The sequence below is a fragment of the Artemia franciscana genome, chromosome 10, assembly GCF_032884065.1.
Source record: "Artemia franciscana chromosome 10, ASM3288406v1, whole genome shotgun sequence".
Classification (NCBI taxonomy): domain Eukaryota; kingdom Metazoa; phylum Arthropoda; class Branchiopoda; order Anostraca; family Artemiidae; genus Artemia; species Artemia franciscana.
Genome location: NC_088872.1, coordinates 27756094 through 27777430, shown reverse-complemented (window position 1 = coordinate 27777430; position 21337 = coordinate 27756094). Strand labels below are relative to the sequence as shown.

The window sequence follows — 21337 nt, the reverse complement described above, 5'->3', positions numbered from 1 at the left end:
GTAAATCTTGTCAGAAACCACTTGACCTGTTATGTCTTCATTTATCTCCTCTAACCATAAAGCGATACGCCCATTGTTACGAAAATATTATTTTATCCCTGATTTTGTCACCAGAATTCCATTTCATCCCCTAAAAATCCAACCACCTCCCTGCAATTTTCAAAAAAAGGAAAGCGGAAGAGCCAACGATGATAGAAACACAATAAAGCTCAAGGCTTAGTTGTTAAAAAATGTGCTTTGAACAATCCAAATATACCAATAATCTACTACCAGATTGAACAACTCATCACAGCACCTAGCCAGCAGAAGCCAACATAGCCCATCTTGTTCAAAGCTTCATTGTTTTAAAAAAGAAACAAAAAGCCATAGCCGGATATTTAAAGCACATAGCCATCCATGGAATCCTACATTGAATTTCACAGTGAAATACCTTATCCTACGAATATACTTCCTACTCCTATGTCTGTTCACCAGTTTTCCCTCGTTTGATTTTTACTTAGTTATTCCATCCCTAACCAATAATCGGTATGATAAAGAAAACTATCAGGTGAGATACCATTCCATTGTTTTCTGTGTTAATACTCTTGTCTGTACATAAGTAGAGGTATCTAGACAGATGTTAAACAGTCATTCGCGTGCGATGCTACAGTAATTTTGATTGTCGTCTGGCGATCCAGCGAACGAGTAAAGCTTTAGAGTTTTATTCTACAATCCATTAATGTTCAACCATTGAAAAGGTTCCTTTTTAAGCCCTTGCATAACTTTCTTTTTGCATTATTTTACATGATAGAAGGATTCAAAGCACCGAATTGTCAGTGGGTATAGCCTTGCAGAGCACAATGAGTAATATTTGCCCTCTTTGAAGTTTCTATTTTTAGTCAGAATTAAAAAATAAAAAAGCAAAAACTTTAAAAAAGTAGAAGATTTTTTAAAAACCGTCAGGTTGCTGAATTCAATTTAGTTTTAATGACATCAACAAAAGAAGTACTAACTTAAAATAACTGTTTGAAAATCCATGTTGAGTAAAAAACAGGACAAGAATTGCATAAATATTGTCTATTCTCTGCTAAACCACCACAAAAAAAAAAAAAAAAACCTCAAGAAAAAGCAACTTCAAGAAAGTTCAAGAAAAAGCACACACAAGCCAAAGGAGGGAAAAGTATAATATTTCAACGTGGCATCAGAACCGCTACTTCATGACAAAACTTGGTGCCTAAACTTTCCTAAAAAAATAGAAAATCAAATTTGAGTTTGTCAGAACTAATTTATTTTTTCTCAGGTACGTACAAGCAGTAAACACAAGACCAAAAGTAGTAAGAGACACGATTCTTGCCAAAAATCTTTAGTCCAGGGACACAAGAGAAAAACAAATTATTCTAAAGTGAATTAAAAGTTTTCTGGCACCCAAGTCGTATTATGGAGTAGCAGAATTGAGACAGGGACCTTTTGGACCAAAAATCCAGAGTCAAAATATATGTGCTATCATCAGCTTTGCAGCTTCATTTTCCGATTTTTGACGTCACTGGTCACTTCTATCTCTCAAGGTTGATCTATCATTAAGATAGGCAGTCTCAGTCTGATATGTAATAACATATTTTCACAAATTCTAATTTGTAGTTTAAATCACCAGTCATTAAAAAAAAAAAAAAAAAAAAAAAAAAAAAAAAAAAAAAAAAAAAAAAAAAAAAAAAAAAAAAAAAAAAAACTGTTATTGATTATATCAACATGAAAAGTGGAAAGACCAGATGTTATATTAAAGAGAAATTATAATTCTGGCTAATTTTCTTCAGAGCAGTTATACAAATAAAGACTAATTACATTCATTTTTAATCAGTTTCATTAGACTCTTTTATTTTAGATTTAGCATTGTCATTTTCTTCTCTAGCTTGTAGACTAAAATTAGAAGTTGTGGTACAATCTATTTGTAACCAGGGTAGCAAGCCACATTTATGACATAGAAAGCTCCGACTTGATTAACTTATCAATCTTATCCTACTGTCAAACTACATATGGACCTCACTAATTCAAAATAAATAGACCATAGTATTACCAACACCTTGCTTCTTTAGTGACAAAAAAGCTTATAGAAAACTAGCAGGTTGGTCCTTAGGTTCTCACAAAACGAACATTGGCAGAAATATTGACCGGCGCGATCTGCTTTGGGACTGATTGCCAGGGAAAATGAATATCTTTTAACGTTTTTAAGGTCTGCCTAATAAGTAAAACTTACACGCCAAGAAGAGAGATATTAGGAGTTAGATATTTTATAGGGAAAAAACCTTTATAGTTTGCTGTGCAGAATATGGAACTGTGATTCATAAGATCAAATAGTATCGAATATTTTTTTCTCAGATTAAGTTTGTATTGCATAATCTTATTGCTTCCCTCTAAAATTAGAAAAATGAACTCTTTAATTCTATACATTAAAATAAACACATATCTTCTAGAAGTCAACGTTAAATTAAAGTTCAACCAATAAATCGTCGCCAAATAAGGTGCTGGTATCTCTCTCTCTCTGATGAGCCCTATTTGATAGTATGTTGTCTTTTATTGTTTGGTTTTCTAATTGAACTTTACTTATTTTTTTGACAAATTGAAGCATTCTCTTTTATGGGGTGCTATAATTTTTTGTTCACTATCTAACTTATCATTGTGTAGACATTCTGCCAGCCTTCCTATATCCGTAGTGCTTATTTATTGGAAAAAAGCAATACTACAGGGTTTTCTATGCTTGAAACGGCTTTAAACATATAGGAATGCTTTACACTTAACGATATTTGTGAAATTGATCTTGGATTTTATCAAATGTTTGGTAAAGTCTGGTTACAAACCATCAACTTTTTAATCTTTGAACGCTTCAATATATATTTTGACCATGACCACAATGTTTCATAGCCTTTGTAGAACAAAATGTACATATTTTTGATGGAGACAAAAAGATTTCATAAGTGAAAAATACACTCTTACACTCTTTTTGGCACACTTTAAGTTTGGTAGTATATTTTGAACAATGGTGCTTGAGAAATATTTTCTTTCAACAACTAATAAAACCATCATGTTTACCCTACCTCAAACCACGAATTGAAAACTGTTAGTCAGAATATATTTAAGAGACAAAAATTATCAGTCGAGATGCCTCGTGTTAGTTTCTAAAAACTATTAGAGAAGTATCGATCGTATCTGTTTTCAGTTTTTCATTAAGATGAAACGTTTTAAAAGGGATCGGTTCAGAGAACTCTTTTCAAGAAAATAACAAAATATAGTAACGACATATTAGCAGAAGAAAGTCAATTTTGTTATCTGAACAAAATTGCAACCTTTGCAACCCTACAACTAGCAACCTTTCACTCGGTCGCTAGGATTTACCGAGTACTGTCAATAGTATCCAAAGAAGTGCCCAAGAATATTAAGATTGAAACTGTATATTTTTGTAGTGCTTCTATTGCAACACAACAACAAAAGTAGGAGCTTTCAACATAACTGAATCCAAAGTAAAACCACGGTATGCGATAGATTAATTCAGGTACACAATTTACGCGTAAGCGCTGGGTGATTCTCCTGGCAGTAATGCTAGAGTATCTGTTTTGGATTAGTTATAACATTGTTCGAGACGGTTTTCTTTCATATGTAAATGTTAAGACAGGAGTTCTTTCTAAGCCTTCTTTTTTCCCGTGAAAACACCACTCAATTTTTACTGTCAATAAAAAACATTAAACTTGATTTAAAACAAGCGATCAAAGCTGTAGAAATTATTCAGAACTTTAACAGCAATTCCGGGCGAAGCTGATTCTCCAAGGAAAAGGGCCGCAGTTTATTTTTCTAAATTGTCGAAAATAGTCACTCTTGCAAAATTTTACGACTAAGATGCCAGTGCACAACTACAAAAATTCTAGAAAAATTTGATGTCATAAATGTCCTTACCTGAATAAAATACAACATGAAGAACACAATACATTTTTTAAATCATACACCAAAATAAAAAAAATTTCTAGCCATTTAAAATAGAAGCAGTGTGAAAACAGGAACCACACATAACAAGAAAAATAACCAAAATTTATAGAGCATATAATTTTTAGCACTAGCCAAAATACTTTACTGAAGTATTCTAATATATAGAAGAACGAAAATCAGACTCTTAATAAAAAGTATACCCTCTAAGATGGCAGTTTGGACCAAGGTCATAAAACGGTTGCGCTTAGCCCATGTTTTGACTAGGCGTGTATCCAAGAGAAGGCTGCAATCACTGCCAGCATCTTCAACCTATATAAACTACTAAGAAACATAACCTCCACAGTGTCCTAAAAAAACAAAAAGAAAAAAAAATCCCCAAAAAATTTTTAACACCACATTTCTATTAAACACCTGCATGTTATGCATTTTAGATTAAGAGTGGAACATAAAATGGCGTTTTCCATGGTTGTTGAAAGCTTCAAAATATTCTTCTAATGTTTATTAGCATTCCGACTTAATATATAACCTCTACTTTCTAATATCAGATGCAGGGAAGGGCCAAACTTGTACGCTTTGACTTGTCTTCTTTCGATTTAATTGAACTTGAACTTTCACTTCATATTTTGAACGTAGTCTAATGCCCAAGTCAGACCATAGTGACAGTTTTTCATGGAAGCAGAATTTCGCGCAACAACATCGCAACATATACTAAACGGTTTTCAAACCATTTAATCGTCATTCAAATTGCCCATTTCTCCAGCACAAAAATCAAAACACTAAAATCAACAAAAAGCCCGGTTCATTTACAAATTGTGTTTTTTTTTCGTAAGTCACGACTGTAGTTTGGCCTGGGCATAAGTGTATTAAAGTAGCTAGTCCAAACTTTTAAGATGTGGACAATGCATGCATTCTTGAAATTATTTAGAAATGATACCTGTACCATTGTTAAAAACAGATGGGTGTCAATACATTTAAGGTCTAAAAACCCTACAATTGGAAACTAAAAAGCATAATTTCCCTTTTTTGTGTGTTTGCCAAACCACAAATAAAATTCGTTTGTGAAATGATCTCTTAAGCTTAAACTGTTAACCAAATTTTTAGTCAGTCTTTTGTCACTCAATCCACGAATGCTCAGAAGCTTCAAGAGCAAATAAAGTAAAAATTCTGATTATTCTACTGAGCCTGAAAGAAAACATCTATTACCATAGAAAACTTTTTTTTACTCATAAATTTTATGTTAGCATCAGGGGCCTTTAATGTATGCCTATATTTTTTACTGTAAACTTAATGTAGCCTATACTTATATTTTTCTTCTTTTAGTATTTATTTATGGATATGATTTGGAAGCACTCACAATATACAGCTTTTTTTTTTTATAAGATTGCGTTTACATTTCATAATACCAATTGAAATATCTTCATTTTAACAAAATTTCCTTTTGAGAGAAAGAACAAAAGTCAAAAAATTCCTTTACTCCTATAATCTAAAGACAAATGAAGATATAAAATTAACTTCATTCCATAGTCCACGGTCTCAGACTATTTTAGCCAAGATACTAAAAGTTGACAAGTTCAAAACAGCTTTTACAAACTGGTATCAAATGAATCAATCACTACCAAGGCCAAAAAGAGGCACTTGTTGGTCTTCGCCTGTTTCTTCCTCTCCCTCTGCATTATCCCTTTTTACTCTCCCAATCAAATCATCCTTGTCAGCAAACCAAGGATGAGCTAAAATATCTTCCGCTGTCAAACGTTGAGTAGGGTCACGAAGCAGAAGGTTACGAATCAAGCATTTGGCATGGTGTGACATATCATCAGGCAATTGATAGTAGCCTTGGACTATTTTAGAAAACAGTGCTAGTGGATTAGGATCATTGAACGGATATCTGAAAAGACAAAAATTATATTTTACAATATAGAATTCCAAAGAGTAATACTCAATTTCCGTGACTTTGATCGTCAATCGAAATCCTTTATTGTCAACAGACACTCATTCGAAATGTCCATAAATACAAAGTTTACAAGTAGGACACTGAGGACAATCAAAATTGCAGAAATTGAACAAGTAACATTGTAAGCAGCCTGTTTGTCGAAAATTATTCAATGGTTGATTCAAATACAAAAAATAGGGTTTTTCAGAATGTCACCAGATCCTAAAAACAAAAAATGGTGCATAATATCATTGCCATACCTTTTTAAAGCTCGCGTCTATTTGACCTCTCTGGAGGAGGGGAAAGTGGCGCAGTAGTACCTAAATGCTTGTCAAGAGCACATTTAAAGGAATAGGATGTCGGCTCCATACAGAACTTGGTGGGAGCAAGAGCTGTTCTTTTTATGGTCTTGTCCGACTTCTTCGGGGGTACTGGTTTGAAATGTCTTGTCTTACACCTACTTTCTAAAAGGGCTGGAAGTATTGATTTAACCAAACTCCAGTGAGAGTTTAGGGTGACTGCGGTCAATAGAATCTTTATGAGGGATGGGCTACAGTGTTAACATCCATATCCATAAGAAGGGCTTATTGGAATTTCAAGTAGATTTTGTGTTTAGAAGATTGGTTTTAATTACACCAATAGGGCGTTTGAATCGGATCCGATAGACTGTGTCACGTGTGTTGATTCACAACTGCGACATGTGGGTCACAGTTGTTGTAACTCTGGTCTCCGGAAAAACTCAGAGGCAGCCAGCGCATCGAGGAATACGCAGGAAAATCATGAAGTTGCTAACGATAACCAAATCAAAATACTAGATATATTTAGGCATAATTAGCCTTGACTATTTCATAATGAAAGAAAAAGTGCAAAAGCAAGAGTATGCCACCTTTCAGAAGATTCCAGACTGCATCCCAATAAACTTAGATTTTTAATTGACATCCAAATTTTAACAACTGAAAATTAAGCTTTTTTTTATTCTCCTGGGTAAGACTGCACTTTGAGCTGCATGGTTAGGTTTTATTGCAGCCCATGCTAAAGCGCCAAACTTTTTTCTCTTATCGGTTTCCCATGCTCTTTGTACTAGTCGTTATGAAAAGATGGGTGCTAGAGTTGACAGTTTAAACAAGCCAAAAAAAAAAAAAAGTTATGACCAGTTGGAATAGATTTGGCTTGTTTTTTATCGCATTTTGCCAAGAAACGTGCAGCCATTTTTTAAACTCGCAGTTGATTTATCTGCTAGTGTTTCTAGCATCTCTTGTTCTCAGTTTAAGCATTGTTACGAATCCGAATCAAAAGATAGTATACTTTCAGATTAATGTTCAAGGTGCGTGCAAAAAGACGTGGGTCGATCTATACACAGAAAACACAAATGAACAAGAGGTCACGGGCTGTATTTTTTGTGCAGTTAGTAGAACACCAAACTTGTGATTACAAAATAGCCGTAGAGTTACTACAAAATAGACGATTACGCAATTAGTTTCAGACACTTTTAACAAGGGTTAGGGGTTAGTAATTAGTTCCATCTATTTTTCTTCATATACAATTATTCAACAGTTGTTATCTGATAAACCAAATTCTAAATAATAATAGGTAAAAATGAGGGATGTTTAAGTTATACAAACAAAAAAAAAACTTCAGATCCAGAGTGAGAATCTAGCAATTATACAATTTTTGTTTATTTTTTGTTCAATCGGATAACACTTGTATTCTCAAGATGATTGAGGGTTAAATCTACAGCCCCTCTGCATTTCGGGATAGAATGGACTAAATATACTATTACTATCTGCGGTTTTGAGGCGAAGATAGCGTAAAACTGTTGATGATAATAAACTTCTAGAGTACAACCATTGACTTGTGACCATATCCTTGGGCTGGTTAAGGGAGGGGGCTTAAACAGAGATGCAAACCCACTTAGGGATGGAAAAATTGATTTCTAGGGTTGAATTGGAGGGGATCGAATCCTTTTGAAGGATTCAAGGGACTACAAACCCTGAGAACGGCAGGAAACCCATGATTCAGTTGAATGTCGTTTTCAGTTGAATTTTCTACATATGAATTTTTATCGTAGGGATACACGCCATAAGCACAGTTTTAAGCATCCATTTTTTTTAAATATGGCAATATTGCAATATTGCAGGGGTTTTTCTTTATTTTTCCACAGAGCGCTGGCTTCTTTTGTTTTATCCTAAATTCGTTAATATTCGTGGCTAAATTTGCTGGTGTGGTTTGCTCGCAGAAGAAAATTAACAATTCCAACCCTAATACTTTCTCAAGACTTATTACATTTCATTTTCATTTCAGTCAAGTTAAATTTTTTCTCTAAGAAATGATTCGAACATTAAGGATTTGTTTATTATTATTATTTTTTTTGCTCTATTATGTCTTCTTTGACTTACTTAAGTACAAAATACAAAAGACAAAGCTTCTAAAAAGCATTAAGGAGGAATTACACTAGAAGTAAAACGCTGTCTCATTGTCTAATAATACACAACGGCCATCCAAAATGAAAAATCATAACGGATTCCCTGCGAAAAAAAGTTTTAAATATCATTTGCAGATAAGATTATTGGGTCGACTAGATCGATTAAAAACGCCTGAAAGTTGGTAAATGTGAATTTTTCCTATTGTTGTTTTAAACACAATTTTACCATCCTTTTCCATACATCTTGCAAGTTCCACCGCAATTACTCAGAACATGTTTGTGTACACTACTGCTACCATTAACAATTTACTACAGAACCAAGTCACCTGAGGCCAACACAGCTACGCACGCTACTCCTCCACCCAATTTATTCAAAACCTACCTTTTTACAACTCCAAGAAGTGCTCATTTCCCATACATCTTTCCTTAAGACATCCTCCCACCCCATATCGGAGTGACTAGATTTTCGTTTGCCCCTAGACAGTTACCCGATAGGGACAATCTATCATCCTTCACCCGCAGAACGTGTCCTATCCATCTGAACCATTTTCCCATTAAAGCCCTAGAAAGCTGGATAAAACCATATTTTTCATATAACTTACTGTTTGACAAACTATGAGTCAGACGGGTACACAGACATTCCGTAGACAATTCCTCTGAAAAACATCTAATAAATCTGACTCCGTGTCTCGGAGCCCCCAAATTTCAGAACCATACCTGACCACTGTCATCATTGTAGCTTCCAATGTTCTAATCTTGGTGCGCTGACTTATCTTCCTATTCTTACAAACTTTTTACGACTGTAAAAAATACAATGGGTCTTGGCTGTTCTACTTTTTAAATCTTCACTTCACCCACCGTCTTTACTAATAATGCTACCTAGGTGAGTGAAGCTGTCCACTTGATCGATCTTCTCGTTACCTAACATCACCTATTCACCTTCACTTTTTCTTAATCTTAGCGACTTAGTCTTCTCAACATTAATTTCCAAATCTATTCTTGCACCCTGAACTCGCAAAACCTCTAAAAATTAATCAATTGTGGCAACATTTTCATCAAGGAAGCTTAAATCATTAGCACAATATAAGTCTAGAATAGTTTTATTTCCCCGATTAATTCCGTATTCTCCCCTTACCTTGGCTGCGCTCCTTAGGACAAAGTCCATCAAAATGATTCATATAAATAGGGATGGGACGCGAACCTGCTTAACTCCAAATTAAACACGAAACCAGCTACTAATCCTACTTCCTACCATAACTAGAACAATGTTATTTTCGTACATAAAACAAATCACTTTAATACATTTATCTGGTATACCGTACAAGGATAGGACCTTCGCTAAAGCTCTTTATCAGATGAATCGAACGACTGCTCAGAATCTATAGAACTGAGGACTAAAGAGGCTTGATGACTCCGGCGCTTCTAAATTATTCATCTAAGAGTGAAAATTTGGTCGAAGCAACATCTTCCTCCCCTAAAACCACATTGTTCTTAATTAAAACTTTATCTACAGCATCTCTATGTCTAAACAGTACCATCATACTAAGTCATTTGTTACCTACAGAAATCAAGCTAATGTCTTTATAATTACTATACTCACTCTTATCATCTTTCTTATAGAGGGGTTTAATTCGGGTTTCCTAAATCGCTAAAATCGCTATGTGCTTGCACTTTTTCAAAAACCATATTCATAATCTTCAGTAACTTGTCTCTAACTTCATAGCCACAATATTATATATATATAAAAAAAAAACTCATTTACCAAACTATCAGCACCTGGGGCCTTATGATTTTTTAATTCGTCCTCTCACAAAAATCTTCCTTCACATCCAAATTGTCACAAACTTTAACGTTATTTTCTATATCTTTTCCTGTAACTCTATCAAGGTTGAGCACTTTATCAAAATGTTCTACCCATCTCTCTTTAACTCTTTGTTTATTAGTAATTGTAGTCCCGTTCCTATCTTTAAATGGGACAAGTCCAGATTGACTATTCCCTCCCGATTTATTAACGTGCTAGTACAATATTTTACTATTACGCCGCATGGCTGCATTTTCCCGGTCTTCAGCAGTTGTATCCACGTTCTCTACTTCAAACCTCCGTAATACATATTTTAATGCCTTCTGTCCTGTGGTGGCGCAGTGGGTTTGACCTTAGCTTGGTAATACGGGACCCAGAGATCGAATCATGCTGCAGCCTTGCACTACAGGGCCGACGCAGGGACCTTAGTAGTCAAGAAGCGTCGTTAATCTGATACAATACAATGCCTTCTCCCCTCTCTTTACAATCATCTTATTTTCATGTGATGTATCACCCAAATAATTTTTGTACACGCCCCTCTTCCTCTCTATCAAACATGAACATTTTCAATAATATTCCTAGCTGCGTTTCTAACTTTCTTCCCTAGGACAACATCGAACAACAACAACAACTGACTTCCTTACTCTTAACATTGACTTTCTGGGCACGTCCTGGTCAAATTATATAGCAAGTTCTTGTTTGTTTTACATTTGTCCTCTCTCTTCCCAGGAAAAGAAATGCATTTCTGACCTCCAATTTTTTTTTATGATATACCCTCTGCAAACACACTCTCTCATCAGCAGTTGTCAGGTAAAAACGCCGGGTGTGTACGCTTTCATTCAATTCCATAGGCCAACACCTCGGCACGGCTTAGGAGTTAAAATAAACGATCGTGTATTATGCCGTTCGTTGACTTTAGTAATAACGAACGGCTGCATTACTGACACCGACGTGGGTTTTACTGAGTTTTTTCACTATTATTTTTTTTATACCGCCCAATGTGTACCGCGCAATACTATCCTATACACCTCTAAGAAACACCCGGTAAAAAACAAACAAAAACAAATGTTTCTTGGGCCATAGTCACTTTGTTGCCTACAATTAATTTTTTCAAAAAATGCATGGAAGAAAAAGAAATACTCTTTGCTAGAGACAGAGCAAAGTACCAAATTTACACTTTCGAATAAAATAAATTTGTGATGACCTGACGACCTAAATCTGAAAGTAGACCTGTTTTCAAATTAGAATGGTGATCAAATATCCGGTATAGCGCAACCCATTGGTTGAGCCTATGTCATAGAATATTATCACGAGGCGCTTTTCTTTATTGCTGGGATTGCACCCCAGATTTTAATCCAAGAAGGGGGGGATTCCACCGAAAGTTTTTAAAGGTTCTCAATTCAGAGGCGTGATTCATCAGAATTTCGGGGAAAGAGAAGAAATGTGGTTTTGAAAATTTCGGAGTCTTCTCTGACTTCATATTCACTCAATCTTATTACAATCCTTTCATGATAATACATACTTTTTGGGAGCAAACTGTCAAACGTTTCTATTTTCATGCCAACGACACGAAAACGTTAAAGAGTAAAAAAAGGAAAAAATAGTAATACGAGCATGCACATATTTTCCAAAATTGCATTTTGCATCTTTTTTCATCCGTTCAAACAAATTCTGTTACTCTCTTAAAGAGGCTATGCAGCCTGGAGCCAGGTTACATTCATCTCCGTTCCTTTAGCACCTAACTACTCTTTCATATAAAAAATATTCAAGACTGCTTATGATACTTGAACCTAATATGAACTATCAAAACTCTAAAAAAACAACAAAGAATAAAACAATTAAGGGCGTAACCAAGGACAGTTCACTGGGTTTGGAGTAGGGACTTACGCAGGAATTTATTTCTCAAGTAGACCGATGTTTCTTTGTGGGCATATATTCAGAAGAATTTCAAAAATTGAGCGATATATACCACAAATGTACGAATTTATAAGAAGAATCATTAATATGTTCAAATTTATTGGAGAAAGGGAACAGTCTCGAAGACCCCACCCTAAGTACATGCCTGGTCGATAATTTTCCTGATCTTTCTTCCATAACTATACGTTTTGATAGTAATATTTGCTAATGTAGCATCAATTACACTCTAACCCATTAATTTAAATTCGAAGCCCCAATTCCTATCATGAAATGCAAATTCTGGCTACGCTCTTGGATGATACCGTACTGAATCATTCCATTGGAAACAACTACCTTTCGTTTGAGCAAGTAACAAATCAATCGATGATGGTTGTTTTATAGCATCACTTAGAATCAGTGCACATTCCAGTCATAAATCTAGTTATTAAGGTCTCAGATACGTCAATTTCTCCTCAAGAGTTGCATCGATGGGTGATCATCTATTTCTTTTCGAAGCTGCTATTTGTAGAAGATAAAGATTTAATCTCTGATCCAGGAGTAATGCTCATAGAGATCACTATGACCAAACTACTATATCAGACAAAATCTAAAGATATCTTTACGCGCAAAGCATTGGGCATCAAGGCATCACCAGAAATTTATTTTAACTCCTGCCACAAGAAGTAAGCATGCTTGAAATTCGCAAAGCCAGATCAAAAAGTAACGGCGTCATCTAAGACAGAAAACAATTCATTATAGGAGAGTATATAAATTTTTTGACAGGGTTATATGCAAAGTATAGTGTCTCACAACATGGAGGTCGAACGCTCTAGGCTAAAGACAGGGTTTTTCCCTTAGGGACCACAAGTTCCAAAATATATCTATAACATAAATAGTGACCTCACAGGCAAAATTAGAAGAGAAAAAAAAATGAGGAAAACTTCTGTACTATTTAGTATCGGTTGTATCGAACACCGTTGTAGTGATTTTTTTTTTACCCCAAAGACATTTCCGAAATGCACCAGGGTATAAAACCAAAAGTTGAAGAAAGTTCCAAACATGAAGACCCATCTTTACTCTCCCTTCAGATCTTAAAGAAGAATGAAAGAGCAAAACTATTAGCAAATTATGAGTCTACACGAACAACTAAATGAGATTGTGGTAGCAGTCACAGTTCGGCCAAGGGTAGAAGATACGACTATCATGCGGAAACGAACATTTTAGAAAAAGAACAGAAATTGAAGATTAATCATGGTTGCAGCAACAACTGCAACCTAATGAAGAGCGAGCCACAGCCCAAAGTAAAAAAAAAAAAAAGTTTAAAAAAAACTGTCCAGTAGGAAAAAACTGCCATTGTAATTGATTCAGAAATGGTAACTATTATTTCCATTAATCTTCATAGTAAAATTTAATTTGGAAACGGAATCAGAGAATTTTTTAAAAATAGCTGGAAACACCTAAAAAATGGCGCTGGATCGAAATGAAAAGGACATCAATGAAGTCATCATTGCCGAAAACCCCGTGCAGCAAACTGGCAGCCTCCTCCTCCCAACCTGAACAAAATGGAAAAATCATGGATTTATTTTAGAGAGCCGGCGTTTACCAGTAGTATCATCTCCATGGTTTTAAAGACATCCCTATCCCTACTTTTAAACGCAGCCCTACCCCTGCTTTGAAACGAAGCCCTATCCCGTCATTCTATGACAGCTAACAGGTGTATGTTACGTTATACGGAATGTTTTCTAAGAGACGCAGGTGCATGTTACGTAATTGGGGATGTTTTTCTATGGATGTTATGCTTAAAAATACCTAAGAGTGTAGGAGAAATCTTCAGGGGCTTCCTTTTTCCAGGATTTCTAAGATTGTTACGTCAGAGTTTCTTTAAAAAAACCTTCAGAGGCTTCTTTACCCTAGGATTTCTTTGGGTTTTACCTAATAGAGACTGTTTAAAAAACCTAAGAGATCCCCTCAAATCAGGATTTCTAGGATTCTTACATAAAAGAGTCTCTTAAAAACCTTCAGGATTATTTAAGATTGTTACGTCATAGTTTCTTTAAAAAAATCTTCAGGGGCTTCTTTACCGAAGTATTTCTTTGGATTTTACCAAATAGAGAGTCTTTAAATAACCTACGAGATTTCTGCCAAATCAGAATTTCTAAGATTATGACATAACAGAGTCTTTTGAAAACCTTCAGGGGTTTCCTTACTCAAGGATTTCTAATTTTGTTACGTCGTAGTTTCTTTAAAAAACCTTCAGGAGCTTCTATACCCTAGGATTTCTTAGGGTTTTTCCTAATAGAGAGTCTTTAAAAAACCTACAAGACTCCCACCAAATCAGGATTTCTAAGATCTTTACTTAATAAAGAGCCCTTTGAAAATCTTCAGGGGCTTCCTTACTCCAGGATTTCTAAAATAGTTACGTCATAGTTTTCTTTAAAAATAACCTTCAGGAGCTTCTTTACCCTAGAATTTCTTTAGATTTTACCTAGTAGTTTCTTTAGAAATACCTACGCCAAATTTTGTTTAGTGCCAAATCGGGAAAATCTAAATATTGGTTGTTACAAGGTCTAAGAATTTACCCACGGGAATAGGGTGGGCTTTTATTACCCTAAATTTTGGACGGAAGAAGGCCAAATAATATGGCAATCAGCGATCCATTTCTAAACGAGTCGACGGGTTAATATAGATTTTTGTATCTTGGCCGAACCTCTTCCCCTTCTTTGTAATAGGTTAAAATTTTGTTTAGTACCATATTGGGAAAATCTAAATAATGGCTGTTACAAGGTCTTAGAATTTAGGCACGGAAATAAGTTGGGCCTAACATGGAGGCAGACAGGTGAAAAAAAAACAATTTTTTTACGAATCTTGTGGTTTATGTTTCTGTAATGGTAGCAAAGGGGCTAGGTCAAAATTACACATAGAAGCTTTATTATCCTAAATTCTGGACGGAAGAGGAACACATTATGACAATCTGAAAGCCATTTCTAAACGAGTTGGCGGGTAGATAAAACTGCATGCATGGCTTCAAAGATAATGTATTTCAGCATTAGTGTTTATATACTTCATGCACTAAAAAAGTCTCAAATGCAGAAAACGAATGAATTTATACGTATATATGTTATTACTATGTATTGCACATAAATTTACGTTTATTAGCTGTCCTTGTCATTGAAATTTTCCTGTCTGGATTATGCTAAAACCATGGTAGGATTTTTTTCAAAATTAACAAAAATTCCCTTTTATTTTGAAGGTCAGTCTGAACCAAAAGACAAAAGGAGACCCCCATGTGTATGAATTTTTTAACCCCTTCATGCATAAAAAAAATGCACGGTTTCGTAAGGGAGTACAATTGTTTCTGTCACAAAAGAAGAGAATACATCCCAGGACTTAGTCAAGGCTCTGAAAGTCATTGTGGTGCTTACAAGTACCACATATTATCACAATCTGCGAGCCATTTCTTAACGGATCGAGGGGGCAAATAAAATTGCTTGCATGACTTCTAAGCAAGGTAGTATTTGTTTTCTTTTGGAGGGGGAGGGTACAAAAACATCAAATCTGCTTATTTACATTTTATTGTGTTTTTACGAGTCTGACAAAAAATTTCAAGGAAGTTAAACCACCTGTGGATACGGCCATGCTTCTAAGAAACTATTTCAGAATTAAAGTTAATATATTCCACCGATTTAAAGGTATCAACTGTCTAACCTGAATGAACTTACGAATTTATAGGGTTTTCTTCAAACTTTCCCAAAAACTTACATTTATTTTAGTTTTAAATGTATTTAAATTTCACCTGATTCCTGTCCCCACCCCTCTCCAGTCCATTTTTCAATCATAACTCATTTTTCAACGAGTAGGGTAAACTCAATAAAAAATCAAGGTTTTTAAGAAGTTTCTTTTAGCTGCTCAAGTATTTACTTTGTCAGCGAAGTCCCTCCTCAGACGGTCCCCTCTCGAAAAACCCTCCCCGCGTATAAAATTTTCCTCGATGAAAATAACCTCATTTCGTAAAATTACCAGTTTATTTAAAATCCTTTCTCACTCGTTCTTTTTATTTTTCCTCCGTCAAGGTACAAGGCATTTTGCACAGAAAAATTTGCTCCGATACATTCATTTGAGAACTTCAATCAATTCTTACTCCCTTCTTACTGGTCAAACCACAAATTTCGATGACAACTAGTCACCTGGAAGAGTTCGCTAATTGTTAGTTTCCAGCTAAAATATTACAGATTCTTGCCACTGGATTACGTAATCTCTATGCTTCTAATTTTCTAAAAAAAAACAATTTTTAAAAAATTAATAATTCAAAAAAATATTTTTTTTATTAATTTAAATTAATAAATTAAAAAAAAATAATATTCTAAAAACTCATAACGGAGAGACATGAAAACACTGCCTCGGTAAATGCACATCATTCCTTTCCGAATCCACCTATTATCAAAGTTGAATTGTATGCTTGTTGTGCGTGGATACCGTTCGCCCTTTAAGAAAGGCTGCTCAAACACAAGGGCCGCTGAATTTGACTGAAAAGTATTTTTAAAGAAGTTTAAGACTTTAACGTAAAGATGAGAATTGAGGAAGAGGCAGACCCCATCATATAGGAAATAGCTTATGCTCGTTTAAGTTTTAATGTTGCTCCTTATTTCAGTTGATTTTTTTTTCTATTTAATCACGGAAGAAGAAAGACATACGAAATTTACAATCATTCATGGTAGCCTTTACTTCTTTTTTAAAGCTAATGCACTTACTAAATAATTTAGTTGGTACTTTTTTTTATAACATTTGCAAGTAAATTTCTCTCTTCTTACATAATGATTCTGCTGATTCTTAAGGTTTCTACATCAACCAACCTGTATCATCTATTCGTTCATCAATTTTCACCGTCTAGTCTTTGAATTTCTTCTAGAGCATCCATTAGAAGAGTCTCATTTGAAAGAAACCATTGGCTCCAACGCATTTCGCAATCGTTTGACGTCAAAATTTCGAAAGAGAATTTCAAGTGAGACAAAGCCTTTGCGTTATGAGATTGTAACCTTTTTCGATAAACATATTTCGAAAAAGTTGATAAGAAAAAAAAACTCAATATATTTCGTCATAGTGCATTTAAAAGCCAAAATAAATAAGGAAGTAATTACGAAAGATTGCTCATTAAATAAAATTGATCTTACAATTTGAAAGACAAGTTCTTTTCAAACGAAAACACAGAGCAAAATCAAAATTATACGGCATATAGTTATCGCTTAACATGAGGAGAACTGCTCCCCCTCAGTTCTCACACTTTGCGATAAACTTTGACTAGCGCTTCACTGAAAGTATTTTAGAGTGCAATAAATATGGCCAGTCAATTGCATGTGCTTTTTTTTTCTTCCAATTGCCTTTCGTAAAAACTGCAACAGAAAATTTAAATATTTAAAGCAAATAAGCCACGCCATCAATACTGTAAATATCACAATTTTTGCCCAAAAATATTTCAATTTAAGCTTTTTTTGCCACCCGGGGCGCCTGTCCCTTCTAGCCCCCCTAAATCCAGCCCTATAATTTTGTTAATCTAAAAAGGCATAGCGTCTTTTGATATAGATTGGTATTTAACAGCGGAGAGATTATAAATCCCAGAAGAACTTTTAGTACAAGAATGTTTTGGCGGATCAGACCAATCAGTTATTCACCCCTTCTCCACCCCCAATGCAAAAATTTAACAGCCCTTGTCCCATACCCCCTTTTGATTCTTGGACAATACCTTTAAGCTTTAACTTCAAACCCCTAGCCGTTCTCATGATGTTGCATTAATGCACTCTGCCCTCTCCCCAAAGTCAAAATTTGAGACTAACTTAGCCCCACCCAAAGAATCCTTGGAAACTTAAAATTAATCCCAAACCGTGGATCAATATGCTCTATCCCCCTCAACCATTCCCTGAAAGTTTCATTATAATACCCTTAACCTCTTAAGGTTCCATTTCAATTTTGAGATAGCCATTTTGTTCAAAATAGTCCAAGAGATTCAATAAATTAGCCTCTGAACATGACATGACCCTCACAACCCCTGGGGCAAGGGGCGCAAATAATATAAATTATAAATTGTTTAGGCATAGATTTTACAATGGGAATGGTAGGCTTATTTGAAGTCGGTCGTACGATTGGCTGGAAAAATTTCAGTGATCATCCTCTGGGTCAAAAGAAGCGAACATTTGGTTGTAGGGGACTCAGAAACATAAAAAAAAAAATTAAGTTAAACAAAACTTCTAAAGGTCATTGCGTCATTTACGCAATACTGAAAACCAAATGTATTTCAAACATTTTCTCTTTTATGATTGCATTTAAAAATAAAAAATTGCTGACATTTCCACGAATTAACATCATTATATATTAAGCAATCAGTATACTTATATCATTTTTGTCTTGTCACTTTGATTGCCATGGTGATTTTTTATTCGTTAATATTTTGACTTAAAAAACCGCATTGTATAATACATTTCGTTTTTCAATATGTCGCAGATGATACACAGATGATGCTAAAACAATTTAGAGGGTTTAAAAGGACCACTCTTATTTGTAAACCTTGGATATACTTATGAGATTCTTCTATAGTTGTTTTTTGTTGTTGTTGATGAATAAAGAACAAACTGATTGAAATACAAGTCTTTTGCGTACAGTGAAAATTACGCTCAGGTCTTTAGAAGGTTTATAATACTTAATAACATGGCATAGCAATATTAATCTTTCTTTTATTATGGACCAAAAAAGTTGAACCGAACTACACTTACTGTTTGATATATTGTCATTCAAACGGATATCTAAAACTATACTTCGATAATTCCTCGGAAAACATCAAACAAATCTCCTCACGCATCAGCCTTGCGCAGGGCGCAGTGCCCATATTTAAGAGCCATACCTGACCACTACTATTACCATGAATTCCAACGTTTTAATTTTATTTCGCTGATTTATCTTCTTATTCTTCCAAACCATTTTCAACTGCGCAAAAATACCTTTCAACTTGGCTATTCTACTTTTAACATCTAAACTGCATCCACCGTCTTTTGTAATGCTACCCAAGTACCTGAAGATATCCCCTTGACCGATTTCCTTGTTACCTAACATCATCTCTTCAACCTCGTTTAATCATAGTCTAATAAATCTAGTCTTCTTTAACATTAACTTTCAAACCTACTCTTGCACCCTGAATTCTCAAAACCTCCAAAAACTCATTGATCTTGATAACAATTCTATCTAGGACACTCAAAGCATCTGCAAAGACCAAGTCAAGGAGAGTTTCACCTTTCCAATGGATACCATGCTCTCCCAGAGCCTTTGCCGAATTCCTTAGGACAAAGTCCGTCAACCAAAACCAAATAAACGGACAGAGGATACAATCCTGCTTACTTCTAATTTCACACCATACAAAAAACTAATCTCACTACCTACCTAAACTACAGCAATGCTATTGTCGTATGTAAGACTAATAACTTTAATATACTTATCTGGTAGGCCTATACTGTGCAAGGGTAGGCCCTTCACCAAAGGTTTTCCATAAGTTGAATCAAGTGTCTGTTCATAATCGATAAGACTGAGAACTAAACGGGTCTGATGGTTCAGAAACTTTTTAATTATTATCTAAGAGTGAAGATTTGATCCATATATCCTCTCCCTTTCTAGCACCATCCTGTTCTTCTCTTAGAATATTATCTAGACCGTCTCTTAGTCTGATAAGTACCATCATGCTAAGCATTTTTTTTTTCTCTACAGAAATCAAAATAATGCCTCTATAATTACCAAAGCCACGTCAATAGCCATAGCTCGGTTTCAGACTTTCATCCCCGAGATATCATTCTGCTTCTTCACAATCTATTTCATGAAATTATTCCATCCACCCAAAACCAGATTTTAAATTCAAAAATTTCCTGCCCAACCGTTCTTGGAAAGTTCCTCTTAAATTCTCATCCTGGAGCTATCAATACCATAACCACTCAGATGGTAGGAGAATTCCTAAATTTTAGCTTTAACTTAGCTCAAGAAACCCCTAACCCCCACTTTTAACATCAATAGATGTACTCCTATATACATTAGCGTCCTGTATTGATCCTGCCGATCTTCGATTAAACATAATTGAATAGGTTGCCCGTCCTATCATCACCTGAGAATCATGTTAACAGATAGGCCATTTTATGACTAAATACTGCATTGGTTCCAACTAGATTACTGTACCCACGAAGCTATAGCAGTCCTTTCCTATACCAGATTTACCAAAGCTATGACTTTTGCAATTTGTGGTGGGGTGGGACCCAACTGTATCAAGGTTCAGGCCTCAAAAGCCCATTGTCTCCACATTCAAGGCGGCTGAGCTTGCAATCACACCACTAACCCCCAAGCCAAGCAATTTAAGCTAGGATACCATTTGTCCCTATTTGTACTAACCTGGGTATTAAAATCCCCTGATAAAAATGCCGTACTTCAACCCGAGACGTTGTCTATCTGTTTTCTATAACTGTATGTAAGATTCATCTGTGTCACGACTATCTCCGATAGTCAATCCTACAAACGCATATACCCCAATGGCTGATACCTTGCACTTTTTGGTCATAAAGTGGGCAACTAGAATTGTATCATTAATACCTTCCAAAACTAAGCAAGACTTAGAAGCTTCCTGTATTCATCATGAGCCCTACCCCTTGCCTTTATACAACATCATCCTTCTATTTCCTCTTGTTTGGATTAATATGGAGACGCTTTGGCATAATCTCATAACTGGAATCAAATTCCGAGCCCCGTAGCGTGTCCCTACAGCTGAGTTATAACCCTACACTTCAACTATTCAGTAACGTTGTTTGATTTTTCATTAATCGTAGCATTTGGAGGGTGGCTTGCATTTTGACGAAAGAGCCCAGGTTCATCCCAACCATCCATAAAACAGATTAATTATACGAGAAATAAGGATGAGATCTTGAAAATATGAACATTAATAAGAGAATCAGGGCCGAAAGACCACACTCATTCCCTTCCAGTTTAAGAATTGTAAAATTCAGTCTCCATTTGGCCTTTTCTACATATCTGCAACCGTTCAGTTTTGCAGTTTCCACTGTTCCATTTCCAGTAGTAGGCCTACTACGGGAAAAGCAACGTATTTGGTTCATTTTTCTCTTAAGAAATCTTGTTCTCGAAAATCTTGCGTAAAAGTTTTATGGGTTTTTATGGTACTTGGTATTAACCAAGTGACATATAGCAATCGCAAATTCTGTCGGTCTCTCTGTCTGTCGGTAACGGTTTTGCTACTTTAGGCACTTCCAGGTAAGCTAGGACGATGAAATTTGCCAAGCGTATCAGGGACCGGACCAGATTAAAT

The 21337-nt window shown here is 35.2% G+C and overlaps 1 protein-coding gene across 2 annotated transcripts in view; it reads right to left on the bottom strand.

Moving 5' to 3' along the window:
• Nucleotides 1-5416: 5416 nt before the first annotated feature.
• LOC136032015 (tribbles homolog 3-like) overlaps nucleotides 5417-21337 on the bottom strand; it is an 86086-nt gene continuing 70165 nt past the window's right edge. For both annotated transcript variants that reach the window (XM_065712086.1, XM_065712085.1), the window contains exon 5: nucleotides 5417-5836. In XM_065712086.1, the coding sequence (XP_065568158.1) occupies nucleotides 5557-5836 (280 nt within the window). In that variant the 3' untranslated portion in view covers nucleotides 5417-5556. The remainder of the gene's footprint in view (nucleotides 5837-21337) is intronic.